Source organism: Lampetra planeri, chromosome 3 (genome assembly GCF_965212315.1).
Source record: "Lampetra planeri chromosome 3, kcLamPlan1.2.h2, whole genome shotgun sequence".
Classification (NCBI taxonomy): Eukaryota; Metazoa; Chordata; class Hyperoartia; order Petromyzontiformes; family Petromyzontidae; genus Lampetra; species Lampetra planeri.
In genome coordinates, this window is record NC_136109.1 from 15213763 (window position 1) to 15241534 (window position 27772).

At 44.2% G+C, this 27772-nt stretch overlaps 1 protein-coding gene across 3 annotated transcripts in view; it reads right to left on the minus strand.

The window, feature by feature from the left end:
• LOC144738619 (atrial natriuretic peptide receptor 1-like) overlaps window positions 1-27772 on the minus strand; it is a 121496-nt gene that overhangs the window by 65092 nt on the left and 28632 nt on the right. For all 3 annotated transcript variants that reach the window (XM_078621632.1, XM_078621625.1, XM_078621636.1), the window contains exons 2-8: window positions 20925-21124; window positions 20430-20543; window positions 19215-19350; window positions 18603-18697; window positions 17654-17783; window positions 16666-16750; window positions 13900-14020 (exon numbers count right to left, since the gene is read on the minus strand). In XM_078621632.1, coding sequence (XP_078477758.1) covers window positions 13900-14020; window positions 16666-16750; window positions 17654-17783; window positions 18603-18697; window positions 19215-19350; window positions 20430-20543; window positions 20925-21124 — 881 coding nt within the window. The remainder of the gene's footprint in view (window positions 1-13899; window positions 14021-16665; window positions 16751-17653; window positions 17784-18602; window positions 18698-19214; window positions 19351-20429; window positions 20544-20924; window positions 21125-27772) is intronic.

Genomic DNA, 27772 nt, shown 5'->3' on the forward strand with positions numbered 1-27772 from the left:
ACATCGTTGTATGCTTGTGTTTGAGGGGATTGGGGGGGTTGCGCTCACGTGTTTCATAGAAGGGAATTTTTTTTCTCTTCTTTCTCCTCTCTGTTTCTATTGTTGTTTCTCTTACCTCCCTATGTTGCTGGTTTCAACCTTCCCTTTTATTGCAGATCGTTCTGCCCTATTCAGAAACAAATGTTGTCACGTTGTTCCAGTTATGGCAGAACTTTTTCTGCCTCACGTGTGTTTTTGTTGTCATTATTATTAGATATCTTTTAGGGGCGGCTATCTTTTAACCAGGGGGGGGGGTGATATAATGACAAGGTGACACCTGTCGGCCTGCAGTGGTAATTGCTGTCATTGGTGCATTACGTAATGCCTTACTATAAGGGTTTAAAGGTGAAAGGCGGAGTCAGTCGAGAAGCTCCGGGAACCGGCTCGAGGGTTCTGGAAGGGGGCATGGCCATAGGTGGAGCTTGGCCACGCCGGGGCAGATATAAGGAGGACCAAACCAGAGGTTCGGGGCTGTTTGGAGTCTTAGGTCTTTGCTGCGTCGCTGCCCGTCATCATCTCTTCGTTCCCCGACCACGTGGCTGATCTGCCGCAAGACCCTCTCCGCCGCTGTCGCTACGCTAGTCGGACAGCTGAGTAGTTGTATGTTGGCGATGGGGCTGTGAGTGTTAGGATCGCCTATGTGCTACATAATGTATCGCCCAGTGTGCTCTTAATAAATAAGAAGCCTTCTATTTGATGTGTATCTTGTGTTCTCCACAGGGAATGCATTATTTGCTCCGCTGCGGGTCTCCTGCCACCGTTCTCCCATTCACATGTTTCATTGCTTCTACATACTATTAACATTCCCTCCCTTTGTTAATGCTACCCCCTGCCCCCTCCCTTTGGTGCTGCTGATCCTGCATAATGCATGGGCATAATATGACTTTGAAACCCCCCCGCCCACCTCCTACGCATTTCCCATGAATATGCTAAATTCCTCTTGATATGCACATTCTTTCATTAAGGCGCTCTTCTTCCACCTCCAACTCAGCTTATATATAAGCTCCTAGCTTGGCAGTGTCTCATTCTTCACCTGAAGACGGCTGCTTTTGTTGTAGCCGAAACGTCGTGAGAATTATTTTATTATGTTTTATTTTTTATTATTTTATTACTTCCCTTCTACGTGACTTTACCGAAAAAAACAAGAAGATGAATCTCTAACTACACATGGACTGATCTTGTTGCTCCATCTCCATGGTGGAAGGTACCCTTTGATGCATTGTGTCCTTCGGCTGCCTCATCCATCAGCTATCATACCATCGAGTAATGCGTCCTGCCCAAGCTTATTTACTTATCCAAATTGACAATGTTTCTAATTTTAGTTTGTTCCATAGACCATGTGTTCCTTTTAATGTCTCTCTCCATACTTCTGTTCACACATCTCAGCTTTTGTTCCATAATCTTTGTTAGTGTCTGTGTTTTCCATGTCATAGCTAGATGTATGCACTGATTTAAAACTGTATTCTTCATTATGATATTCAACTCTCCAAATGCACTCCATCCCGCTACTTTTCTGTATTCCATCGTTTGGATCCCAATATCTCGAATTACCTTCAATAGCTGCTCGAGCTAAACATATTCTGCTGAGTTTTCCAGTTGCTTCCCTTCAGTGATTATTTCATTTTAAGCAAACTGGTAAATTATTTATATTTTACTTATATATCCTAAATCAATATTTACAGCCTTCTCTGTGAGATTATTTCATAATTTTTTTATTAATTCCAGTGCTTGATAAAATAACTGTCATCAGCAATTCTGAGATGGCTAATACGTCTAAATTCATGTTAAAGCCTTTACATCTTCAATCTAACCTTCAGAAGATATTTCTGTCGCTGTGAATTACCATTGTATGAGCATATCTCCTTTCACAACTGCTCTTCTGATTATATTTACTGCTCTCCTCCTGCAACTTCAATATTGCTGTTGTTTCTTTGTAAATAGTAATGATGTCTGTACGTTTGTTATGTGTGCCTTCATTTGTGAAAGCTTGGTTGACGCTACTTCAGTTTTCACTCACTCAAACGCCTTTTCATAATCGTTCAAATCCATTTGTCTTTTCTAGGCTTTGATTGATACCATGTGTGTGGTCAATGGTGGAAAAGCCCTTCCAAACTACAGCTTGCTGAAGTGGTTGATTGACCTTTAAATTGTCAATAAATATTAGTATTTTATACTAAAACTTAATTACCTTTTTAACGTTGATCGGTGCAATTGTATGCTGTAATAAAACATTATTTATAAGTTCAGTCAAATGATCAGATTCTTCTGGCACTCAAATTCAATCAGTTTGGGATATGATCTAGTCAATATGAACTCTAAACCCCTCTTAACTATATTAGCGTTTGGATGGATTAATCGAAACCAGATCAAAATCAAATGCAGATTGCATCAGTTCCACTGCATCCAAATACACATCAGTATCTCAATAAAACTACAATTAAAAAAATCAAGAGCAAGATCATTTTCACAAGCAGTGAATAGATGTACCCTTCCCAAAGGCGTATGGAATTCCCATCACTGGCTTAGGGTCGTAAACAGGACATGGGGTGACATGGCTTGAGATACAGCACATATGCACGCTGATATTTGCTACATTTCGTGGTTCGAACCCAGCGGCCACCCTGCTAAATACCGCAGGTGCATTAACAAAATATACGTACCGTCTGCTTCACAGTGAATGTTAAAGATCCCGTGGCATTATTTGACTTTAATGGCTACTTGCAAATTACCTAATTGGCTAAAGCCACAAAGCAACATCACCCTCTACTGTGAAACAAATGGCAGACTATATTCGTCTTTGAACTATATAGCTCCTTATGCTAACCTTGCACTACAGGAATGGCACAAATACCAAATGTTCTCATGACTGAATGAGTACCACCCCAAAAGGTAAACCCCTTTTGAGACTATACTAACCCTCGTGCTACAGTACACTATGGTTGTTTTGGTTCAAACATATAATATACACATAATGCACACACATCAAATACCAAAGTATACAAGTCAATGTCCTCTCTTAACTCAAAACTATTTTACTCCAACAGCTATTATGCTCCTCTATCCTATTATCATAACAGTTCAAATGTCCCTAGAGTAAAAACATGGACAGGCGCATGCTCTCATTCAAACTGAGCGGATTCAACTTGGAATGATTCCCACATGCACTAAAATAGTCTCTAATTATTTAAATCTATAATTTTAACTAACGTGTACAACATTTGTAATTGTTAGCTCGTGAATATTCTCTGTGAAACTGCGAGTGAACCCTGTATATACGTGCTTGACTTTTCATAGGCCAATATAATTCTCCGCGAAATTTTCTATTCACGATCATCTCCGGAATGTAACCCTCGCGAATAACGAGGGAATACTGCAATACGTAACATGCATAACAGTACAAGATGCATGTATACACATATCATTAAAACCTTTGTTCCCGCAATTACAGTTCACTACGGACATACACAAATTATACGACTTGGATGAAAATAAATACATGCACAGAATTATCATTATCGTACACACATACTGCATCGCCATGCATATGTAATGTAGTAACTCCACGGGAGACGACTTCACGGGTAACACACTCTTTATTTTATCAAACTTGGTTACAGGTGACTAACACCTACTTGTATCTCGGGTGACAAACACCCACTTCTCTACTTGGCGACTAGCGCCCACTGACTTACTCGGATGACCAACATCCACTTAGTACTCGGGTGACAAACACCCACTTAGCTACTTGGCGACTAACGCCCACTGAGTTACTCGGATGACCAACATCCACTTAGTACTCGGGTGACAAACACCCACTTAGCTACTTGGCGACTAACGCCACTGAGCTACTCGGATGACCAACATCCACTAAGTACTCGGGTGACAAACACCCACTTAGCTACTTGGCGACTAACGCCCACTGAGCTACTCGGATGACCAACATCCACTTAGCTACTCGGCGACTAACGCCACTGAGCTACTCGGATGACCAACATCCACTTAGCTACTCGGCGACTAACGCCACTGAGCTACTCGGCTTCACTAGGTCTTCAGCTCCGTCTTCGGGTCTTCAACTGGGTAACTCTCTCCGAGTGCTCTCGCGCGTCCCCCTTTATACCCCACCTGCGGACGTCGCTGCGAGCACCCACTTATTCGACCAATCGCCGGGTGCTGGCTACGATCCTCTTTTCCCACATCTCATCGTGCCTCACCACTCACTCCGCGCCGCCTCGTCATCTGTCACTCCCGGCGCGCGCGTCCACACCACGCCCACAACGCGTGCCCAACCCCGCACCCCGCGCCGCCCCGTGATCCATCACTGTCACAGTCGGCGCACGTCAATACCACCACTACATCACCCCCTACCACATAGCTCGCAGCCGCCCCGGCTGCTACAAAAATTACAAACCCTCCCTGTGTGCCCCGTAACACAACACAACAACAAGAACAACAACTAAGCTAACAACACAACACGACGCGAACACCACCATCCGCAACCCTCAACCAATGCCACCGCGACAATAGAACAATATATACAAACCGGCGAGTGACAATAGCAATGTGTATACAAAAAAAAAAAATGGAAATTTTTTTTTTTCTTTCGACTCGTGCAGTGTCCCCTTTTCTTCCGAGCGTCCCTACAACGGGACATTATCCCGGCAGAGGGGAACACCGGGCGAGCTCGGTGTAGAGCACAAAAAAAACCGTCCTCATGAAAATTGTTGAGACCTAGCCCGAGTCCGCCTTGCCGGTCCGTCGTACGGCACCAGACGCGGTTGAACGTCCGGTGGTGCCGGCGGTTCAGGAAGACATCGGCCATGCATCGAGGACTCGTGCGTGCCCCGGGGTTCAGGCTCTCGATGGTCAGCAGCCGTCAAGCCCGAGGCACCTGGGGGTGGGTCAGGTGGAGACACGTGAGGAGCAGCCTGCGACACCTCCCTCCCCGAGTCGACGGTCACATCACACGCCCGGTCGTCACGGCACAGAACGGGGTCACACGGTGCCGCATAGGGCTTCAGTCGGGAGGGGTGCACATACCAACGGCGTTTCCCCCATTTAATCTGTATACTCTGGGGCCGTGCAACCCGCACAATTTCCACCGGTCCCCTCCAAGGTCTCAACAACTTGGGGGACGTAGCCAACGGTGCATGTGGACAATGCAGCCAGGCCTTATCGCCTGGTTTCCAATCATGCGTATGCACCCTCCGCTCATGCAATTTCTCGTTTGCAATTTGCCGTGACCGCGAATTCAACCTTGCCCCCTCCCGCGCTTCAGTCAATTTGGCGATATTAAATTTGATGTGGTCTGCCAATTTAGATTTTGCACGTGGCTGGGAAATCCCCAGTTGGACGTCCATGGCCGGATCGGCCTCCCGCCCATACATAAGAAAAAATGGGGAAAACCCCGTCGCCGCATGAGGGGCCATTCGATAGGCCGCGAGTACCCCCGGCACCTGTAAGTCCCAATCAACCTGATCGTCGCAGACCTGTTGGCACAACATAGACGTAATCGTTCTGTTCAGACGCTCAACCATCCCGTCAGTCTGCGGGTGGTAGGGGGAAGTACGCACTTTCTTTGTACCCAACAGGTCGCACACCTCGCGCAACAAAACGCTCGAAAAATTCTTCCCTTGATCCGTCAGCAAGCGTTCGGGGGCGCCCTTGTCCAACACATAACCCTGGACAAAGGCGTCCGCCACCGCCGCAGCCGACTGGTTGGCGAGCGGCCATGCCATAGGCCATCGGGTGAAGTATTCCACGCCAACCAGCAGGAACCTATTTCCCCTTGGTGTAACCGGAAAGGGCCCCAAGATGTCCAACGCTACCAATTCGTTTATACGCGAAACCTGAATGGATTGCAGCGGTGGATTAGCCGCCAATGGTGGCGGTTTCCTTTTGGCGCACTCTACGCATCCCTTAAGAATATTTGCCACGTCGTTACCCATCCCCGGCCAATAATAGTCTCGCTGGATTAGGGCGAGCGTTTTGTGAAAACCCAGATGCATGAGCCGTTCATGAGCTGCCAGAACAATCCTACCCCGCATAGCAACAGGCACCACGAGCACGTGACGCCGGGACATGTTGTCCCACCTCATCAACAGGCCCTGTCTGCACACCCAGGAACCGACCCGCGCCTCCCCTTGTTCGGGAGCGCCAACTTTCCGACGCAGCGTAAGTAGGGAGCTGTCGGACATCTGGAGGCGGCCCCACTCAATGAGGGGCAACGACAACAGCGAATCCCTCCCCGTGGGGGCGTCCTCTCCCGGGGTGTCAGTGGCGGCGAGCGCAACTCCCGGGGTGCCGGCGACCGGGGGTTTGCACCGCGCTGATCCCAACAAACATGTGCAGTCCGTGCACGGCGGCAACCGCGACAATGCGTCCGCGTTTGAGTGCCGCAACCCTTTTCGGTAAATCGTCGTGAATTGGTAGTCTTGAAGGACCTCCAACCATCGGGACAATTGGCCCGATGGCTGCGCCACGCGCATAGCGTATTGTAGAGCCGCATGGTCCGTCCGGACCGTAAAATGACGGCCGTAAAGATACGGCCTGAATTGCTGTGTAAAAAACACAATGGCTAACAATTCACGACGAGTTACGCAATAGCGTTGTTCTGCGGGGGAAAGAACCCTACTACCGTAGGCGACCACCCGTTCAACCCCCCCGACCAACTGTGAGAGCACCCCCCCGATACCCGTATTGCTGGCGTCCGTGTCAAGCAAAAACGGTTGTGTGAAATCGGGGTAACACAAGGGGGGAGCCTGCACCAAAGCGTCACGGAGGGAGCAGAACGCATCCTCCTCCTCTACCCCCCAGTGAAACCTCACACCCTTAGCCGTCAAAGCGTGCAGGGGCTTGGCTATGGTGGCAAATTGCTTGACAAAACGACGGTAATAGGAGGCAAAACCAATGAAACTACGAACCTCCGTGACCGAGGTTGGCGTTGGCCATGAGCTGACGCAATGCGTCTTAGCAGGGTCCGTCGAGATCCCTGAACGACCCACGATATGGCCCAAATACCTGACCGATTCCTGAAGCAGAAAACATTTAGCCGGTTTAAATTTTAGCTTAGCGGAACGCATCCTGAGGAACACCGCTCTCAGTCGCTGGAGGTGCTCCTCGAAAGTCCGACTAAAGACGATAATATCGTCAAGATAAATCAAACAGGTATCCCATTGGAGGCCCGACAAAACCAATTCCATGAGTCTCTGGAACGTGGCGGGAGCGGAATGTAAGCCCATGGGCAAACGGTTGAATTCAAAAAGGCCCCCAGGTGTCCGGAAAGCAGTTTTAGGTTTAGACTCGTTATCGAGTGGCAATTGCCAAAATCCAGAAAGCAGATCGAGTGTGGAAAAAAACTGCGCTCCCGCCAAGGCATCCAGCGACTCATCCATCCTGGGGAGCGGATACGCATCCGCCATCGAGATTTTGTTTAAGCGGCGGAAATCGACACAAAACCGCAAGGACCCGTCCTGTTTCTTTACTAGGACAATAGGAGCACCCCACGGACTAGAAGAGGGCGAAATGATATCGGCCGCCAACATATCATTAACCGCCGATTGCACATGTTCCTTCTCGGCCGGGCTGAGCCGGAAGGGATTCTGACGAATAGGGGCCGCGTCCCCTGTAGCTATGTGGTGGCGCAACAGGTCAGTGCAGCCGATATCGTACTTATGTTTGCTGAACACGTCAGCAAACTCGATGAGCAAACCCCTCAATGCTCCCAATTGCACCCCGGACAAGTTATCAAAACCCGCACACAGCGAGTCCAACCACTCAGTCCCCTCATCACTTTGAGGATGCGACTCGACAGTAAAATCTGCTTGAGCCACGAGCCGTTCCTCAACGGGCAGCGGCGCGGCGTGAGCCAGCACCGTTCCCTGCGCAATTACGGCCGGCCGCGACCCCGTATTCAGGACCATTACGAACGGCTCACTGTCCCCTCTCACCACGGTTTGAGCAACCGCTAAGTCGAGGCCCTTACTGGCTCTGTTTGACGGCCCCAACAGCACCCCCTGTGCCTCCGCACCCACCTCGAGTGGCTTCCTGAACCGAAGGGGTACTAACATTTGCGATCCCGGGGGTACCCGTACAGTGTGAGTCGCCAGCGCCTGCACCGTCGCACAAACCGTGCGCACTTTGATAGGGCTCGACAAGAAGGCAACCCGCCGACCTGACGGAAGCTCTATGCAGGCCTGATCAATAAGAATTTTGATGGGCATTTTTGACAAAAAGTCCGTACCTAGCAAACAGGGAACGGCCAGCGATGATGATACAAAAATAGGGCCCGCTAATTTAATGTCCCCAATGCAAATAGTCGCCCGAATCTGGCCGATGATCCCCAGGGATCCCCCATTCGCCGCATAAAATGGCACGTCTACCGGCAGAAGGGGTCTACTTTGGACGGGAAGAATGTTATAAATAAGGTCCGAGATGATGGTGGCCGACGCACCCGTGTCAACAAGCACCCGGACCTCAACCCCGTCAATGAACCCCGTTACCACGGACGACCCGGCTGACGCAGCCACGATCCTGTGGGCCAATTCGGACCACTCGACTGCTTGCGGGCCGCGTACGGACCCCCCTCGCCGAATTGAACCCCCGGCACCCAGCCGCGAACCCCCCACCGCGAAGCGGCAACCCGAATGTGCCGTGTTTGTGGACCGAACGTGTGAGGTGCCGCGACTTGCCGGGTTTTGTTGGGATGACTTGTGGCCCTGGTCGTCGTCCCGACGTGGTCCTGCGGCGCGCGGACGCGGGGCCCGGCACCCGGCTGCGACGTGACCCCGAAGGCCGCAGTTGTAGCAGACGACGGAAGTCGTAGGTTTCGGTTGCTCCAGCTTGCGGGGCGAACGTGTGGGCGAACGACCTCCCGTTCTCCACTCCCCCGGACACGATGCAGCGAAGCCCCGCTCCTGCACCGCAGCTGGCTGAGGTTCGGCGATCGTGGCGGCCAGTGCCACATTCCCCGGCCATTTGCAGACGACCCCCGGCTTGCGTTTGAGGACCTCGTACGCGTGAATGCTCGTGACGATCGCCAGGGAGCAGATCTCCATCTCGTCTGCCACGTTGATGGGGACCCCCAACTCGTGGGCCAACACCAGCAGCTGCTCCGTCACCATGGCGTCCTTCCCCTCCTTATCCATGCGGGGAAAAGCCGCGTCCGCCAAGGCGAGCAGTGCCGTGCGGTAGGCTAGCGTCGTTTCCCCAGCCACCTTCCGCCGATCGTAGAACTGGTGGCGGCACGTGGAGGGCGGCCCGAACACCTTCGCCATCAGGTGTAGTGCGGCCTAGAGCGTAGAGCGGGACGACCTTGCAGCAGATGTGAAGGCTGCAAGCGCGTCGTCGTCAAGCATCGCTGGCAACGCACGCAGGGCAGTGGTGTCGGACCACCCCGACATCTCCTGATGAGCGAGGAACCTTCGTTGGAAGGCTCCCCAGTCGCCCCCATCCGCCTTGAACGCCGACAGCGCGGGCAATCTTTGCTGGAGGACCCGATCGTCGTCGACGTCGGAGAGATTTTCCCGCGCTCCGCTGGAGTTGTGTAAAATGTCGGCTCGGTTGTCAGGCGCAAAATGGAGGGCTCCGGCGCGCGCTGATGACGTGGGCTGCGCTGCGCGGAGGTGTCCGGCCACGTGGCGTCCGTCTTTCCCGCCAATCAATGGCGGCCCCTCAAAAACGGCGGGAACTTCCAGGCTTTCGGCGCGAAGCGCCGTTTGGCGGGATCCCGCCAGCCTCGCTCCTTCCTCCAACCCCGCAGCCGTTTTCCCGCCCGCTGGAACGGAGATCTCGGCCAAGATTGCAGCGGCGGCGAGCAGCAACTCCGCCAACCGGGAGTGTGCGTCTTGGAGGCTGGTGTCGGAGGCAAGCAGAGCGTCGGCCATCACCGCGAAGTGCTGCATCGGCGGCCACTCCTCGTCCTCTCCTCCCGAGGTTGGTGTCCCCGGTACGCCGTCGTCATCCCGACCTCGCTCGTGGGTACGGGTAGTCTTCCTTGTGTCCATACTTCTTGAAGACAGGTTTACTTCTGACGCCAGTTGTAATGTAGTAACTCCACGGGAGACGACTTCACGGGTAACACACTCTTTATTTTATCAAACTTGGTTACAGGTGACTAACACCTACTTGTATCTCGGGTGACAAACACCCACTTCTCTACTTGGCGACTAGCGCCCACTGAGTTACTCGGATGACCAACATCCACTTAGTACTCGGGTGACAAACACCCACTTAGCTACTTGGCGACTAACGCCCACTGAGTTACTCGGATGACCAACATCCACTTAGTACTCGGGTGACAAACACCCACTTAGCTACTTGGCGACTAACGCCACTGAGCTACTCGGATGACCAACATCCACTTAGTACTCGGGTGACAAACACCCACTTAGCTACTTGGCGACTAACGCCCACTGAGCTACTCGGATGACCAACATCCACTTAGCTACTCGGCGAATAACGCCACTGAGCTACACGGATGACCAACATCCACTTAGCTACTCGGCGACTAACGCCACTGAGCTACTCGGCTTCACTAGGTCTTCAGCTCCGTCTTCGGGTCTTCAACTGGGTAACTCTCTCCGAGTGCTCTCGCGCGTCCCCCTTTATACCCCACCTGCGGACGTCGCTGCGAGCACCCACTTATTCGACCAATCGCCGGGTGCTGGCTACGATCCTCTTTTCCCACATCTCATCGTGCCTCACCACTCACTCCGCGCCGCCTCGTCATCTGTCACTCCCGGCGCGCGCGTCCACACCACGCCCACAACGCGTGCCCAACCCCGCACCCCGCGCCGCCCCGTGATCCATCACTGTCACAGTCGGCGCACGTCAATACCACCACTACACATACACAAACTACACTTATACATGTGCAATATGAACACACAGATACATACCGCAAATGAACAAGACAAGTGTGCAAGCCGCAGTTCCTAAAATATGCACACATTTCTTCAACACATATAAATGAACTCGGTCACAATGTATCCGTAAATGCCTAACACACATGCGCAACACAATACCGCACGCACATAAATATATTACCCATTTATATTCTTGGTTCTTTCGGTAAAGTCACGTGACATTACCGAAAGAACCAAGAATATGAATCCCTGCAGTCACGAAAGCTTTAAATCAAAACATTACCCATTGTTCTACAATGAAATACACACGCGCATGCATAAATATGCATGCGCACATACACGTACATAAATCCTCCACCATCTCCCCCCCCCCTCCACTATAACCGCTCTCCCCCCCTCCTGTTTGCACAGCAGCTCATGCCACACATAAGGATCTGGTCAATTCTAAAACAAAATCAAATTATGATTCTAGATTTGAAGCTTTCGTGACTGCAAGGAATCATATTCTTAGGTTTTTTCGGTAAAGTCACGTAGGTAAAACATCAAAATTAATGAAAATAAAGTCGTGATTTTTTGTTTTATTTTATTTTATTTTCATTAATTTTGATGTTTTACCTACGTGACTTTACCGAAAAAACCTAAGAATATCAAATAATGATCTCTTTTCCGTACAATAAACTCTCTCCTTCCCGCAAGTAAAAAAAAATACCGCAGTTTAAAAAAGCTACAATTATCGCCGCGGCATTCTCCACCGACGTCAGCGAAAAAGGGTTTATTAAATTGGCCCTCGGAAAATGTGTCAGCCTAAGCAGTGCCTTTCCTAAATTAAGAGTAAATAATCAACGAGCAGGGCATTGATAATTTAATGAGCCACCGGTAAGGCACGTCACGATTAATCGATTAAAAAAATTTCTATGCAAGCTAATATATCAATTGATGTGTGTAAGAACTACAACTTTATGCTTTGTGTGAAAATGACATGTGTTCACATATAGTAAAAATGGAGAAAACGCAACTGGACTGTAATACAGAACAAATGAAAAAAGATACAAGTGAGATGAAAAAAACAAGACAAAATAGTAATTGAATATTGAATCAAATCGCGATACTGAATCATGGCAATTTATATAATCATACGGAGGCGAAAGCATTACACTTGTATCAACCACTGTAACCATGTCACCTTTAGCACAAACATCACAGCTTGCAGTGTGACAGCACAGGTCCTGCTACCCCACTCCATGCCAAAAACAATTTCACTCTGCCGCCTGTGGTTATGATCATCCTGAGTGGCAATCTGGTCTTCCATTTCCATTCTTCCTTTGCCTGCACCTTGCTGGAAACTGCACTGCCACTGCTCTCTCCTCCACCAACTGTCTCCTCAAATAAAGTCAGTTCAGTGAAATTCGTTTTATCCACAGTCCTCTTACACGCGAGTCCTGACACCTACAGGATGAGACTGATTAAAAAGTATTCCCATTATTTGCAAATCAGATGTTTTGTTTCTTTATTTATGATCGTTATTCATACTCTAAGAATGCAATGAGCTATGAAGCTCTTTTTCACATGTCCAGTAGGGGCGGGTCAGGAAGTTACAACAACAATAGAAAAACACACTCGCAGTACAAAGTATAGGAAAGGTAAGTAAATAAGTAAACAACGTTTTATTTTACCAGGTAAAGCCCACTGAGCTATTAGCTTATTTTTCAGAAGCAACATGGCCACAAATGATCGCTCAACGAAATGGCTTATCATGTGGACACTTTTAACAATCAAATAATCGAAACACATGTTTCTAAATACATATCGAGGGTAATATCAAGGGTGTGGATAGTGAAATGTAACTTTTACCCTATATCTGGTGGAGAGGATGAGATGAATACTCTTGTTAGCAGAGCAGGGTTTTAATGACTATTTTTTTTGTTGCTGAATCGGATAGAAATCTGGACTTTAACAAAGCACCTTCAAAACAAACTTCTGACTTTAAAATACAAGGGCAGGCTGACCATGCTAGAAACTGCACAGCAGGATAAGGAACGCAATTTGAAAGTTCATGTCAAACAGTGTAGTAGATGTAATCAGGCAGAAGCAGTGGTGATGGGTGGGTCATGTGTGCAGGATAAAGGAGGGCAGACAGGAATTACATTGGCACCTATAGATTGGCAATAAAAGACAAGACCTAAAGCCAGAGGATGGGATACTGTAATACACCAGACCTTGGGAGGTCCAGTGTTGCATAAGCTGCAGGATTCAACAGAAGGAAGTGAAGGCAGGTCGTGGTTGAATCAGCAACACTAGCCACAATAACCTCTTGACCTTCATAAGGTCAGATTTGTAAACAAAACATTTAAGGTATCTCTCTATGGTTTGCTGAACCTTTACACATTCATATCAAAACTCAATTTAATGTGGAAAGACGATTGACGTCATTTGTTTTGGTTTAACACGTCGGCTTTGCGACCAATATTTTCCACAATAGAGTTTTTTGGGTTAGATCGCATAAATGTAAATGTACAAAAAACTCTTTTTCACATATGTCCATTAGGGGCGGATCAGAAAGTTACAACAACAAACAATACGAAAAGACAAAATGAGTGCAAAGTATAGGAAAGGTAAGCAAATCACTAAAACAATTAAAATAGTACATTTTAATTTTTTATAATTACTGGTGAAGCATCGTACTCGAATTGTAAATGTTATGGGTTTACTCTCTAACAAACCAGTGTGCTGAACTAGTAACGAATTGGCATGTTTTGTTTATGTGACAAATCTTACTAATCGGCTGTGCCGGGTGGTGGCGGATTTAACGACACATTTATATTTACACGATCTAACCCAAAACAACCCTCCATTATAGTTGTTCTTTTTTTGTTGAACTGCTTTTTATTGGCAAAACAACACACAATGTACACTGACCCAAATCCCCGCCATTATTGGACAGGGGACTAAAGAATATAAGTGGGAGCGTCGTAAAGCCGGTGTTTTTGCATCCGAGTACCATGGAAAGGGTAAGCTTGCTGCCGGCACTGCGCCGCGCTTTCTCCAGGCTGCTGACCTGGATGTTCTCCCAGCGCAGTCGCCACAGCATGCTGGCCAGCTCCTTTTCCAACTTAAGCTTCCTGCATCACTCACACACAGGTCCACACAGATCTTTACTTTCATGAATGCATGATTGTGGCTGAACAAAAGTGAGAGGCTCAACGCCAGAGAAGCTGAGCCGGCATATTTTTGTGTTACACATGAGCCTGCTTCTCTTTATGACAACACTTGTCAGGCAATGCCCTGCACAATGCGCTGGGGGTTTACAGATGGGGGGGGGGAACGTCAGCAAATGAACTCCAGCGGCTGCAAAGCCATAAACAAAAGTGCGGCATTGTAAGGTCCAACCTAAACTTCCATCACTTCCTAAGTGGAACACATGTGAATGCAAGCAAACAGAAGCACAGTTTTTGCCATGACCCAGAAATACCTCTACACTGAATGCATATGTATCATAGCTGACTTGGTGATGGTGGTGTCCTTAATTTTTCAAACCAGGTGCAATGGCACACGTTTAAGAATAAACCATGCCCATGGAAATGAGGTTGATGCCAGCCAACTGGCAGAGAAATTAGGCCACGATATGAATTGCTGAAAAAAACATTGGCTAATATAATTTTGTTTCACCCTTTCTAAAAGCAATGTTATCAAATATACATGAAAATAAAGTGGCATTGAAATTTTAGGCTAGAAACTTTATATGTGTCCATTATACATATGAAAACAAGCTGTGCGCAACTTTTAGACGAGGCCCTGGCTTGTTTTTTCTCTTAAATTCTTTGCGTAAAGTAAATTTAGCTATGGCATGGAAAATCATGGTTAACTATGGCAAAGAAATGGCCACATTAACAGCTGAAGCCTGAAAGGCACCATGTGTTTTTGATACCAGCAGCACGTGCATTTACACTGGTGAATGTGGAAAAGGCACAGGAACTGGCGACACAACCATTGTGTTAATCGGCCGATTGTCGCTCAAGAGGATCAAATAAATCCAACTCTCTTCAACACATTATTCTAGGGACTACTAAAATGTTCATTAAAACCATAAAATATACGAAAGTCATCAAGTATTGATTGTCATATTGTGAGAAAATTGATTGCATTACATCACGCTGTAATCTGGTGATGGTGAAGGTTTAACAGCCCAGCAGCCATACGTTGTTTTGTTTAAAAATAAATAAATAATCATTCCAATTTTTTTTTCTAGCAGGCAGTAGCTAACGCACTTTGCTATTAACCCGGCGACTTGATTTTGATTCATGGTCACGACTAACATCAGCGGTGAGTGATATAAGAATGGCCTTGAGTAGCCCACTTCACCAACAAGCACTGACCGGCATGGTGATGTTACGGTCAAGCAACTCTGATGACCAGGATGGCATGGAACGGTCATCATCCAACAGTGATTTAACAAAGGCCGTTGATGATTATCCATTGTATTTAGTTTTGATTTATAGCACGGAACTATATTTTTTAAACACTCAATATTGTTTACATTATATTAATTCGTCATTTCAATAATCTTTACCCAAAAAAGGGAACAGCTGACTGAAAAAAAGAGGTGTATCTATTTTTAAGCTCATGATACATTCATTGAATCACATGTGAAAGAAGTGGAGTGCTACCATTTACCAAAGGGTTACAAAAATATATATTCCCAGCTCCTAATCCCTCTCCTCACTCCCTACCCTCACCCCAACCCCCACAACATTACGAACAAGGTCGAGATGGTTTTGTAGCCAGCTCAACTGGCCTTCCCTAGAATCCCCTAAAACAGTTACACAATCAAGTTCGATATTGTACGTATGATGTGCGGGGTGGGGATGATAATAGGCACGTTGCATCTAAGTGCACCCAAGTTGGACCTTCCCCCACCATGATAATTGCTTCCCATTTATCTTCCCCTGACACTGGGTGACGATCAGACACAGCCTCCAAGTAGCACGGTTGACTAAGTACGGTGCAAAAAAAGTTCAACATACATACAGCCTGCTTTTCCTGCTCATAACCTGCACATTTCACGACAGCAACATTCTTATATATCTTCTTCGCTTCGTACTCTTGCTATACTGAGAGGAATGTTACTTTTAGCTGGTTTGTATAAATATATAAATACGAATTATTCTAATGAATTGTGACAGTGAATCACATAATTTGCATTTAATCGTCAGGGGAGGTGAACCATTCTTGCTCTGGCATGTGTTTTTTTTCCTTCCAGAAAATATACAAATAAACATACATTTTAATCATAAATGTTACAATTATGTTACATGTATCTTTGAAGGTTGAGCTTTCGTCTAGAAATCTGGGACTACTTTTGTAAATTACTTCCAGGGTATTTAATGGCCAACTTTACCAAATTCTTAATCCAGCAGAAATTACTAGATGCCTGCCAGAATGGAAATACTCACGCAAAGAAAACTGGCTTGGTGACAAGTGTGCTAACCACTCTCAAGCCACCTCATATCTGGTGGGTGGACAGATTTTGTTTTCATAAATGTTTGCTGCTCGCTACCAAGCAGAGCAGTGGACATACAAGCGAAGCCTTTTAAGTTAAACAAAAACAAGAGCTATTCACATGCTCAGGAATGTGTATCAGTACGCTGTGCCACCGTGTTGTGTGCAAACAGATGCACAACCACGCAGCTTTGTAATTTTGCAATAAACGTGCTAATATGTTAATTAGCTGTTTTAGCATAATCAATGTTTTGTATGTGCTGCTAACCTGTATATGAGAAAGGACGCTACTGCAACTACCAGCAGTATGAGGCTGAAGACAATCATTAAAACCTCCATGGTTGAAAATCCACCTGGTTAAGGTAAAAAACACGAGACATTAGTTGTTTTCCATACTTCAGTCAAACTACATTTAATATCGAGATAAACACGATTCTGCCCGAGTACGATTATGATTTACACTATGAGACCTCCTTTACCAGTGGCAAAATATAGTGATAGGTTTTTTACCCTTTTAACTGGTACAAAAACTGACACCTTTATACAAGGCATCATGTTTGCAATAACCGCAACACAAGCAGTCAAAATGCAAACAAAAAGAAACAACTCTGATAATGGTAATGATATGCACTGTCCTTGAAGTTGACCAATGGAGACTAGGCTCTAAGGAAAGCTGTCTCGGGTGTGGACCAATCAACTTCAAGGACAGTGCATATCATTATCATCATCAGAGTTGTTTCTTTTTGTTTGCATTTTGACTGCTTGTGTTGCGGTTATTGCAAGCATGATGCCTTGTATAAAGGTGTCAGTTTTGTACCAGTTTAAAGGGTAGAAACCTACTACTATGATGATATGTAGTGGAAACAAAGTGTGATAAAATATGGTACACTCAGCCATATGATACTTATTGTCAAATACTGTACAACAAATCTATATATACAGCTCCTCCAGATTAGAATGTACCATAATAACAGCTATGCTAGTTCATATTTAAGTATATAATAATAATTTAAATGCGCGTGTGGAGTTTCAATTATATAAATGCTAACGCATCACAAGACACTACGAAACGTTGGCGTGGAGGCAAAACGAAAAAAAAGCAAGGGTAAAGAGTGGGTCCAGGACAGGAGCCAGCCAGGATAAAAGTGACTAAATAAATAACACGAATCACACACACTGAGCACAATCACTGCTGGCCAGACAAATATGTTTGGCTCTGTCGTGCTGTCTTCAATATTTGCGAGTTGTGTTCACACCGGAGATGCAGGCCTCATTCTCAAATCCACACAGTGGGACGTCTTTGGGGATGGATCCCCCAGGCCACTGAATCTCCAGGCCTGGGACCTCGATAAGCTTACCGGATGCCCCATCGTAGCTGATAACTACCTGCAAAGAAACATGTATGACAAATAATACTGAACAGGCTGTCCGTAAATGTTTCATTCATTATTAAAGAATTATAAAAGCGCAGTGTGAACTGCACGATTGTATGTTGGGGTTATGTGAAGGATGGAGTGCACACCAAAAGATCTGAATACATGCTTGAGTTATGTGCAACAACATGAACGGAAACGTTCGTAACAATCACGCTTAAAATAATAAAATAATAACACTTGGGGACTCTGGGAAATTCTTGATTGCGATGAGTGTCGCTAATGTCACAGGCAGACATATGGAGGAACACCGTCATATCACCAAATGTCTAGGTTAAACAACTCAGCTAGAACTGGTGTCTAATTATGAATATTTAATCATGCATGATGCGATATGGATACCCAGTATTTTAAGTCGTATTATTTAACTATCATTTATACTTTGCCTCAAGCATGGAATATCTTTTTGCATGTTTTACTACGGGTTTAACTTCATCCTTTCTCCAGTAACAAGTAATATAAACAAATACTATTAATTAAAGACATTTTAAAATAGAGCATTAAGATTACGTTTGTTGCTTCTCAATGCAATACATGTATTTGTCGTTCCTAAAAAATGTAACGGACACACAAAATAAAGTTGGATAGTCAGGTTATTTGAACTTCAAGCAACAGACTGGTTACATTTAACACGTAGGCTTTCGCGACCAATATTATTCATAATAAAGGTTTTTGGGTTAGATCGCGTTATTTATAAATGTGTCGTAACCCTCCACCACCCGACACGGCCAAACAAAAAAACATGGAGACATATTCTTAAAATAAAACTTACATTAAACTCCCCAGTGTTCATGTCTGTCAGATCCCAAAGAGAAAAATCAGTTTCCCTGTCACCGTTTCGGTCTATGGTGAACTCTCCAGTCACACCTAGAAAAAAAATGATCATTGTTAAAAACATTTAATTTCGGTCTTGCACATCTGAATTAATGAGTTCTGGTATCTTTATCTGAAAATCCTATTTTTCCTTCTTAGGCCGTAACACATTTTACCACCCAAAGCAGATGAAACCATATTTTGTTGTTGTACCTTCACATTTACCAAAACGGAGATTGGTATAAACTCTTTAAAACGTGAAGTGAAATGATTACGTCGGCCATATTTTATCTGTGGCTCTGAAACTCAGTACATTCTAGTGTGTCGCAAAAGAAAGATTCATAAATTCGAAATTCTAAACGTTGTGGCTTTCATGGCAATTACATTTATTTCACACAAGTGCTGAAAGAGCTCTATGCAGTCAGCCCAGCACTACATGTGTACACAAATGGGCAGTATTTCCTGAGAATACGTGAATACCAGTATTCATTCCAGTACAGCTTCACTCACCCAGAGCTCTGAAACTTGATCTAAATTTATAATGGGACTGAATAAACTTGCGTTTAATTACCGCGATACGTCCTGTTCCACATGTGCTCGGTAATTGCGTGACCATCGTGCACACCACCTCCCGAAGACAGCGTCTTGTTCAGCGCTGCCGTGTACATCATGATGGCGTCGTAAAAGGAGCCCGCTATTAAATTCATCTGTTTGCATTTGAACACAAAAAATAATGTGTTGAACCACATCCATATGAATTAAAAAAAAACAGTTTAGCTCTCTTTCGGTTTATACACATCAGCATTAACAAAAATCTCAGCAAAAAAGGCCGTCGCGTTCTGTAATTGGCATTCCTTTGAATGTTTTTACAAACACGGTGCCGAAGCAACCAATGTGATTTGAGCACATCCACACTCGAACATGTGAGCACGCACAGATGCATAACGCTGGAAGAGTCACGATGAAGTGTGATGTCATTATGGATAAACTATACAATTATTTGTCAGATTTACAATCATAACTGTGTTTTACATATTCATGATGGATGCTTCCAGAAATACTGCTTAAAATTCCAATAACCGAGCAGCCCCAGATATGTGATTGATTTCCACTGCAACACCTTGTTCCACAAAATGACAGCTATAATATGAAGGTGCCAGTCGATCTGGACATTTATATTATATAATAATTACAAGTATTATCAGCATTGATCTATCTACTGCTTGATAAAGGGATCGAATCCACATTACATCCCCATCCCTCATGATCCTGACGGGCCACGATCCATCTCGCTAGTGCACATGAGTTATCATTGCCCCTTCCCCCCTCTCAGCCATGCTTTACTCCTTTAGCTGTTATTCCATCACCAGTCTTATCTCTTATCTTCCCTTCTAGCGATGTGTCCTGCCCAAGTACGCTTACTTTTCTTAACAGTCAACATGATGTATCTAAGGTTCATTTGTTCTCTGATCCATGGGGGCCCGCCTGTCTCTCGGTGCAATTCCTAGGATGCATCTCTCCGCCTCCACGTTTCCAATTCATGTCATAGCAGGTACCATGGCCTAACTGAAAACGTTCTTCTTGAAGCACGTTGCTATATTTCTGTGTGAATCGTCTAATCAACATTCGTAAAATCTCACTGCTAAGATACCTTCATCCAACAATATACAAACATACACCATCCAAAGCTGCACATTCATTGAAGTGAAATGTTTGCTGTTTTCATCTTCGATATTATTGCCAGTTAACACTTTATATTTGGTACACACGGGTCACGCATACTCACCAGCGTGTCTTCAATCGTGAAATTGAACTGCTCCTTAGCCCGTTCCTTTAACTTTACAACAAAGTCTTTGTATTCGATGTTCTGAGGTTCACGATAAGAAATGATCATAACAGCCTGTGGAACAAACACGTTTTGCTTTTAAATCTCACGTTACCACTGAAAATAAATGCTGTTTAAGTGAGAGATTCCATCGTAGGTAGCGAACAGTTTGTACCTTGTAGGTAGCTAATGGTGTGTACATTGTAGAGAGTGAATGGTGTGTACATTGTAGGTAGCTAATGGTGTGTACCTGGTAGAGAGTGAATGGTGTGTACCTTGTAGGTAGCGAACGGTGTATACCTGGTAGAGAGCGAATGGTATGTACCTGGTAGAGAGTGAATGGTATGCACTTTGAAGGTAGCGAACGGTGTGTACCTGATAGAGAGTGAACGATGTGTACCTTCTAGATAGCCAACGGTGTGTAACCTCCGTAGGCAGAGTGAACAGTTGTTGTACCTTGTAGGCTTCCTTCGCCTGCTCGTCAAACTCATCGCCACGTTTCCAGGGTTTGCGTGACTCTGAGACATTGCTCTCGCTCAGAGACTCGCTGAACGGATCGACGTAGAAGAAGACGTAATCGCCGGCCGTCATGCCCTCCGCGTGCGCTTGCACCATCGTCTGCCTGAACACGGCCGCCGAGCAGCAGAAGTACACGACTGAAACACAGTCGCGCGCACAGGGATAAACAAAACAAAAACGCTTCGTGCTTTTACATGCATCTTGCCAAACATTGTGCCCATGGCAGTTTCATCACACCGCAATGTCCGCTTCAATTTCGCATTCGTTACCAATTGGCTATATTGATAAGGACAAACGTGGGAGTGAACGCAGATCAATAAGCTTCATCGTGTCTCCTTCATGCGATATATACAATATAAACCCTCGCTATTCGCGAGTTTCACATATATTCGGCGAGGTACCAAATGTATACTAATTCCCTATTCACGACCCGCCGGACTCGAGTATCCGTGAGTGTATGTAGCGCCAGACCAGTGGGAGCTGGGTGCAGAATGTTTGTATTTAATTTGAAACTGCCTGCGAAGATCAGGCACACGCCACCTGGGCTGCCCGCTATGATCTCAGTCTCACAGTAAATCCCGTGCACCACGAATAGGTAACCTACCTTGCCGCTCACGTGAACTTGCAATTGTGCATTTTTACTTTATACGTACTACACTTGCTTCATTGCCCCTAATCATGGCTCGCAAGTGTCTCGCGTTGCATCTCTCGAGGGGTCCCTCTCCCGAATTCCTCACCATCACCTCCACTATCGTCAAATCATTATCATCAAAGGTAATAATAAAAACACATTGTTCTTTATAATGTAATATTTATTTATTGTCGTCATTGTTATTAAACATTTACCATGTCACCCCTATGTTCACTCCTACCAGGAACTTAACCCCATTGTTCCTATAATAATAGGGTTTTTCCCCTTTTTTCAAGGAATCATGTGTCCATTGACCACAATACTTGTTGTCCAAATGCAAACAAAAACACACCCTAATAATATATGCATTGTAATTGAAACTGATTGGTCCACACTAGAGACAGCTTTCTTTTGAGCTTCGTCTCAATTGGTGCTAGACCAGAGGACGCCAAAAGGCGTACAGCTCAAAGACAATGCACCATCAAAGTAATGAGGGCTCGGGGTAAGCATCTACATCATTAGACCTCCTTTGCCAGTACCAAAATATAATAATAGGGTTTTACTCCTTTTTTCTCGTAACAAAACTGAAACCTTTTTACAACGAATCATGTGTGCATTAACCACAATATTTGTGGTCAAAATGCAAACAAAAACACACTCTGATAGAGTACAGATGCATTTTTGCCAGCTTGATGTCAAAATTCAGGAGGTGGGTGATTGAGCTGGAATGTTATACAGAAACTTGAAATGCAGTCACTTAAAAGTTGTATTGTAAAATATGGGATGACCTCCAGTTGGTAAGACATTAACCGAAGGGGGGGGAGATTGACAGAAGGTCTTGGTTGCTGAAGTGGAAAGAACGTGGAGAGGCTTATCGTGAGATGAAATGCAAGAGGTCAGAAGGGGTGAAAGTCCATGGAGGATCTTGATGACAATTGAGGGTGACCTGAGATTAGATTGAAAGCCACTAGAGTAGCCTGGTAACAGGGATAATGGTTTCTTGTCTGTAGATGTTGGCAACAAGTTAGGCTACTAAATTTTTGATCGTTTTGAACTTTACAAGTGAGGAATTTGGAGACATCATAGAAGAGAGATTTAGTTGCAATAATCATGGCAATTAGACGGATCTTGACACAAAACCTGGCAAGGAATATTACAATTTGGCTGATAGGATATGCTGAAAAGTTTAAATATAAGAGAGAGAAGGTTGTTTGGGAAGATGCCAAGTTTTTGCAATGCTCTAGGTAAGCTCGAGGTCAGAGTTAAGGAGTCCATTCAAATTGTACTTTTACCGAGTACAATTATTCGCAATCAGGACTCGTGTTTTCTGTTCATTCTGTAATTTTTTTTTTATTGTTAATCACCCCCATCATTTATATTTTTCAAAAAAAACCTGTCACAATGATAAAGTAGAAAAACAACGACATTCGGAAAATATGACTGAGCCAAGATCTACAAACTCATATGCTATGTATTCATGTGCACCTACATTCAGAATGTATCCATTTTTCCTGATACTGTGCCCTTAGGCTGTTTGGCCATTAGGAAATGTAAATATATAAATAACATGTCTACGGCTTGTTTCAACGTTCATTAGTAACAGGATGTTATTTTATTAAGTGCGGGCAACTTTAAAGAATGTTTAAAGTAAATACCGTTTCTATTCATGACTATCAATTGGTTTTGACAGCAGAAGCATTTTGGAAAATGATCCAAATGAATGTCAAATGAACAAAAATGCATTCATGCTGCAGTATGTTTTTTTGCTATCACTATATTTATTCAATTTTTTTTAAATATTAAAGTTTATATTCAAATTTGTTTAAAGAAAGTACCTTAATTTTGTGAATGATATAGTGAGCATACACGCAAACTGTATACAATTACACGTGAAAACGGTGGTGAAAGTACAATACATCATTAATATACTCAGATTGTGGCGTGGATTGGATACAGATCTTTTGACATTTGCCTCATCTCTCCCTCTAAAACATGTGGGGGGCCTTCCCTGCAGAGAAAATATCGCCTATGCACAGCAAAAAAAGCTCGTCAGCATTTAATTGATTTTATCGCTGGTGCTATGTCTGCGATAAACATAACACTTAACAGGGTCACGGTAAAATCCCTCTGCTAAGCAATGGCTAATGCTCACCTAATGTATCTTGTGGACATACAAGCGACAAAGAGAGTAGAATGGCATGGCTGAATGACATCACCCGATTACAGCTGATTTGACGCACTTTATTTTATAATGCCGAATGTATAAATCATCCTGATTTTAATGTCTGCTTTAATCACGATAGTTTCAAGGATCATATATTTAATTTAAAACACAGAGGCCCCAGTGCGCACCGCTGCACGGAAACTCAAAGCACAGATGTAAAATTGCAATTCCAAAAGACAGTTCTTTGTCATTACAATGTTCTGTGAATTCCTGAGAATCCTTGGATAACAGTGAAAATAATTGTTCCCCTGGTCTGCTGAAAATAACATGATTCACAGGGAGGTGGGTAATGGATAATAAACGCTCTACATTCAACAGCGTGAAAAGTCCGTGTATACTCTCAATGTTACATTCTCAAAACGTTTAGTCTACTCAGTTACGGTGGACATGTGAGTAAACAAGCTTTGCCCAGCTAAACACGTTCAGCGCTGCTAGCTGCTGTCGGCCGTATAACATTTCCATTGTTCAGGCTACGTCATACTGACCAATAACTCATGAGAAGAACAGGTGGCAACAACGCTGAATGTTTTAAGTAATCACACACTTAAAACTAAGTGCCAATCACATATCGGTTCGGCAAAGTGTCTCTATTTTAAGAGCCCTGTGCAGCCATCAAGGATGGGATTTAATCCTTTGCACAACACCCAATTCCAGAAAGCAACACGACACCACAATGAGTCATTGTGTGGCCTTGCTTGAAACTAAAAAAAGATAAAATAAAATAATTATCTCATTGGGCTCTAACCTTTGGTAAAATAAAGGCAACTCACCTATTTGAAAGTATTTATAAGTTCAGTCGACTGAAGTAAAAAAAAAGTTTCACTATTTGTTATGCTGGGCCTGTTTAAATGTAAACCTAGAGCAAGTGGCAATTACTGCTAAGTAAATAATTTCAAAAAGACCCCTTTCACATCAAATAAATGAATTTACTTTGTAGAGTTATTTTTACAAATAGGTTGTCTTTATTTCTTGGCTTGATATTACAATATGCAGTCACTGCTGCGCTCTAAGACACCAGTTACTTTCTCAGTTTTCATTGGCAAGACAATTTAAGTATTTAGTCTTCGTCTTGCAGTTGAAGCTAACTCACCAAAGTGGACTTTGTAAGGCAAAACGGAAAGCACTTATGCTCAATGGAGCTATTGTATTACCTTGGCTTCAAGCTGGGGTTGTGGGATGGAGCTGAATATTTTTGTTACGGGAAATGACGTGCATTCCAGTATTGCAAAATATAAACAAAGAGATTTTACCTAAAAATATAAATCTATTCAATTATAAGCACATTTTTTTTAAGCACTCTGCATGCTTCGGGTGAAATATTTTTGTGAAAAGCTTCCTACTGTATTATTTTGCAAAACGTGGTACATATATAAAAACGACCCTTGCGTTCACATGTTAATAAAAACACAAGGTGAGAGACATACAGTATATTTCAGTTTGAATTCTGTGACTACCATTAATTCATACTTACGCAGAATGTCATATCTTCCAGACAACCACAACGGTTCCAAACAATATTTCACAACTCACCCACACGTTGTCTCTTCTTTCCATTTATCTCACACGCTGTCATCATATGTTTTACTTACTGATTAGGTTAACAGTACCTCTTGCACAACATTACTGTACATGCATTGCGTTGCTCTCAACATTGATACTCCTAATTACTACCACGTTTTTAATATATTTAGAGATTCTTGGCAATACATTTATGTTTATCATAGGTAAAAAAACACATAAAAGTAATATATAATTTACAACCCTTTGTCAATGTGAGAGGAAGCCTCTCCGTGCAGTGCCAGTCAGTCATGGGAGTTTGCTTGATCATACTTCACCAAGCTTGCCACTGCCGGTCGGGGAAATATATAACTCGCCACTGATGTTTGCTGTGGCTGGGAATTCAACTTAAGTTGCTGGATTTTTTGGTGAAGTGTGCAAACCACTGCACCACTGCTCCACCTCACAATCTATGTAACTAATAAAGAGCCACTTTAGATGGTGATACTCCAGAAAATGAGTTTGGATTCTAGCTCAAGTGTTGAGGATTTTTTTTAACAATATTAGATTGAATAGCCTGTAATTGTACACCATTATATAAATATTAATAAAAGTGCACCATTTTTTGTGTGCATATGTACTGTATAAACACAAGGCGTACGTATACCTTTAGGTATGCAGAACTTTTTTCGCACCGTATGTAGCCAACCGTGCTAATTAGAGGTGTGGGGGGAAGGACAACAAACTAAACACAAACATACGTTCTAAAGAGTTTGATTCCCAGCCATGGCAAACATGAGTGTAGAGCAGATTACAAACCAAAACTGGGTTTTCACCGTCAACCAACCTGCACTGATCTGCATGAAATATGGTTATACAACAACCCTCACTTTGTAGGACTTCACATAGCAATCGATTGATAAGTGGCTGTTAATCTTGATTATTACGTGAATACATCTTACACAATTACACAAATGTTATGGCGATACTCCGTGGGGAGTGGTGCGTAAGCACTAATAACTAACAATATAACCTTAACAGGGAGAAATATATAACATGTGACATTTTGGGCAATGGCCCTTCTTTGTAGCACATACTGTAATATACATTCAGAACCATTCCACACTTTATAGAATAACTCCACAGGTTGCATTTGTTACCTGTAACATGCAGAGGATGTAAGAGCCATAATAAGGGACAGTAACTGTGATCCCTTCATTGTTGACACATCAACACGAGGTACGGAACGATGTACAGTACCTCCTTTATAAATGAGTGAATTATCAAGATTCAGGGTTACAATTTAATTGAAGATGCAATAATTTTCGTGACATTGTGAAGAATGTAGTATATCTAGTGGCTGGAGGGGTCATGTCAACCGATTGCATACAATGCATACGAATTGAACATATATATTTACACACACAATTCGATACCCGCATTGTGAGAAAAAACAATAGATTTTAATCGATGAATCGAATGAATCTTCACATGCCAAATAAACACACGTCTGTATATAGAGTAAAGGTCAATGGGTAACATAAATGATGCTATTAATGATACTATATCCCACCGTAATTTTCTATCCACTGCCATTTGCATACAGCTCTTTGACAATCTAAACTAAAACTATTAAAAGTTTTACCAGGTAAGGCCCACTCAGCTATATAACTATTTTTCAGAAGTGACCTGGCCACAAATGATAGCTCAACGAAGTGGCTTATCGCGTGGAAATCTATAGGAGTCAAATACTTTAAACGCATGTTTCCAAATGTGGAGGGAAAAACCAGAGGACCCGGAGAAAAATTCACGTGACCACGGGGAGATCATGCAAACTCCAAATATGCAGGCGTCAGGGTCGGGATTGAACCCACGACCTCCTGCATACCAGGCGAGGTAATTACATCTCGCCAACATCTAACTGCCAGGATCTCTTCTTGCAGTATCTCCCGATCTGAATTGAGGCGTTCCCGAGTCGCCAATCTCTGGATGTCCAACCTAATGCCTGTCTTCGTAACATGCCTTCCTCCATTCTGCATGTGGCCTATGCATAACTTTCCCTTCTTATTCATTACATGAATTCTATTCCGAACTACAAAGTTACCATATCGCACTATACAATTCATAGCTTCCTCCCACATGTCCATATAGCATGGTTGGCCACGTATAGTGTGCGACAGAAATTCAACATGCTCAAGCTCTGGAGCTTATTTTATTATAGCTTTGCTAAAATCCACTTCTCTGACCTAGGAAGTAAAACGTACATGGCTTTTGCTTTAATAATAATTCACTGACTTTTTGGCTTTAGATATTTTCCTTGATTGCTGACCTCTAGGTGCCGATTCCAATGCTCGTGTAGTGAGTCCAACTGAGTCGCAGACGTTATCTTGCGAGCAACACTATTTATTACACATTAACACGCAACACAACACG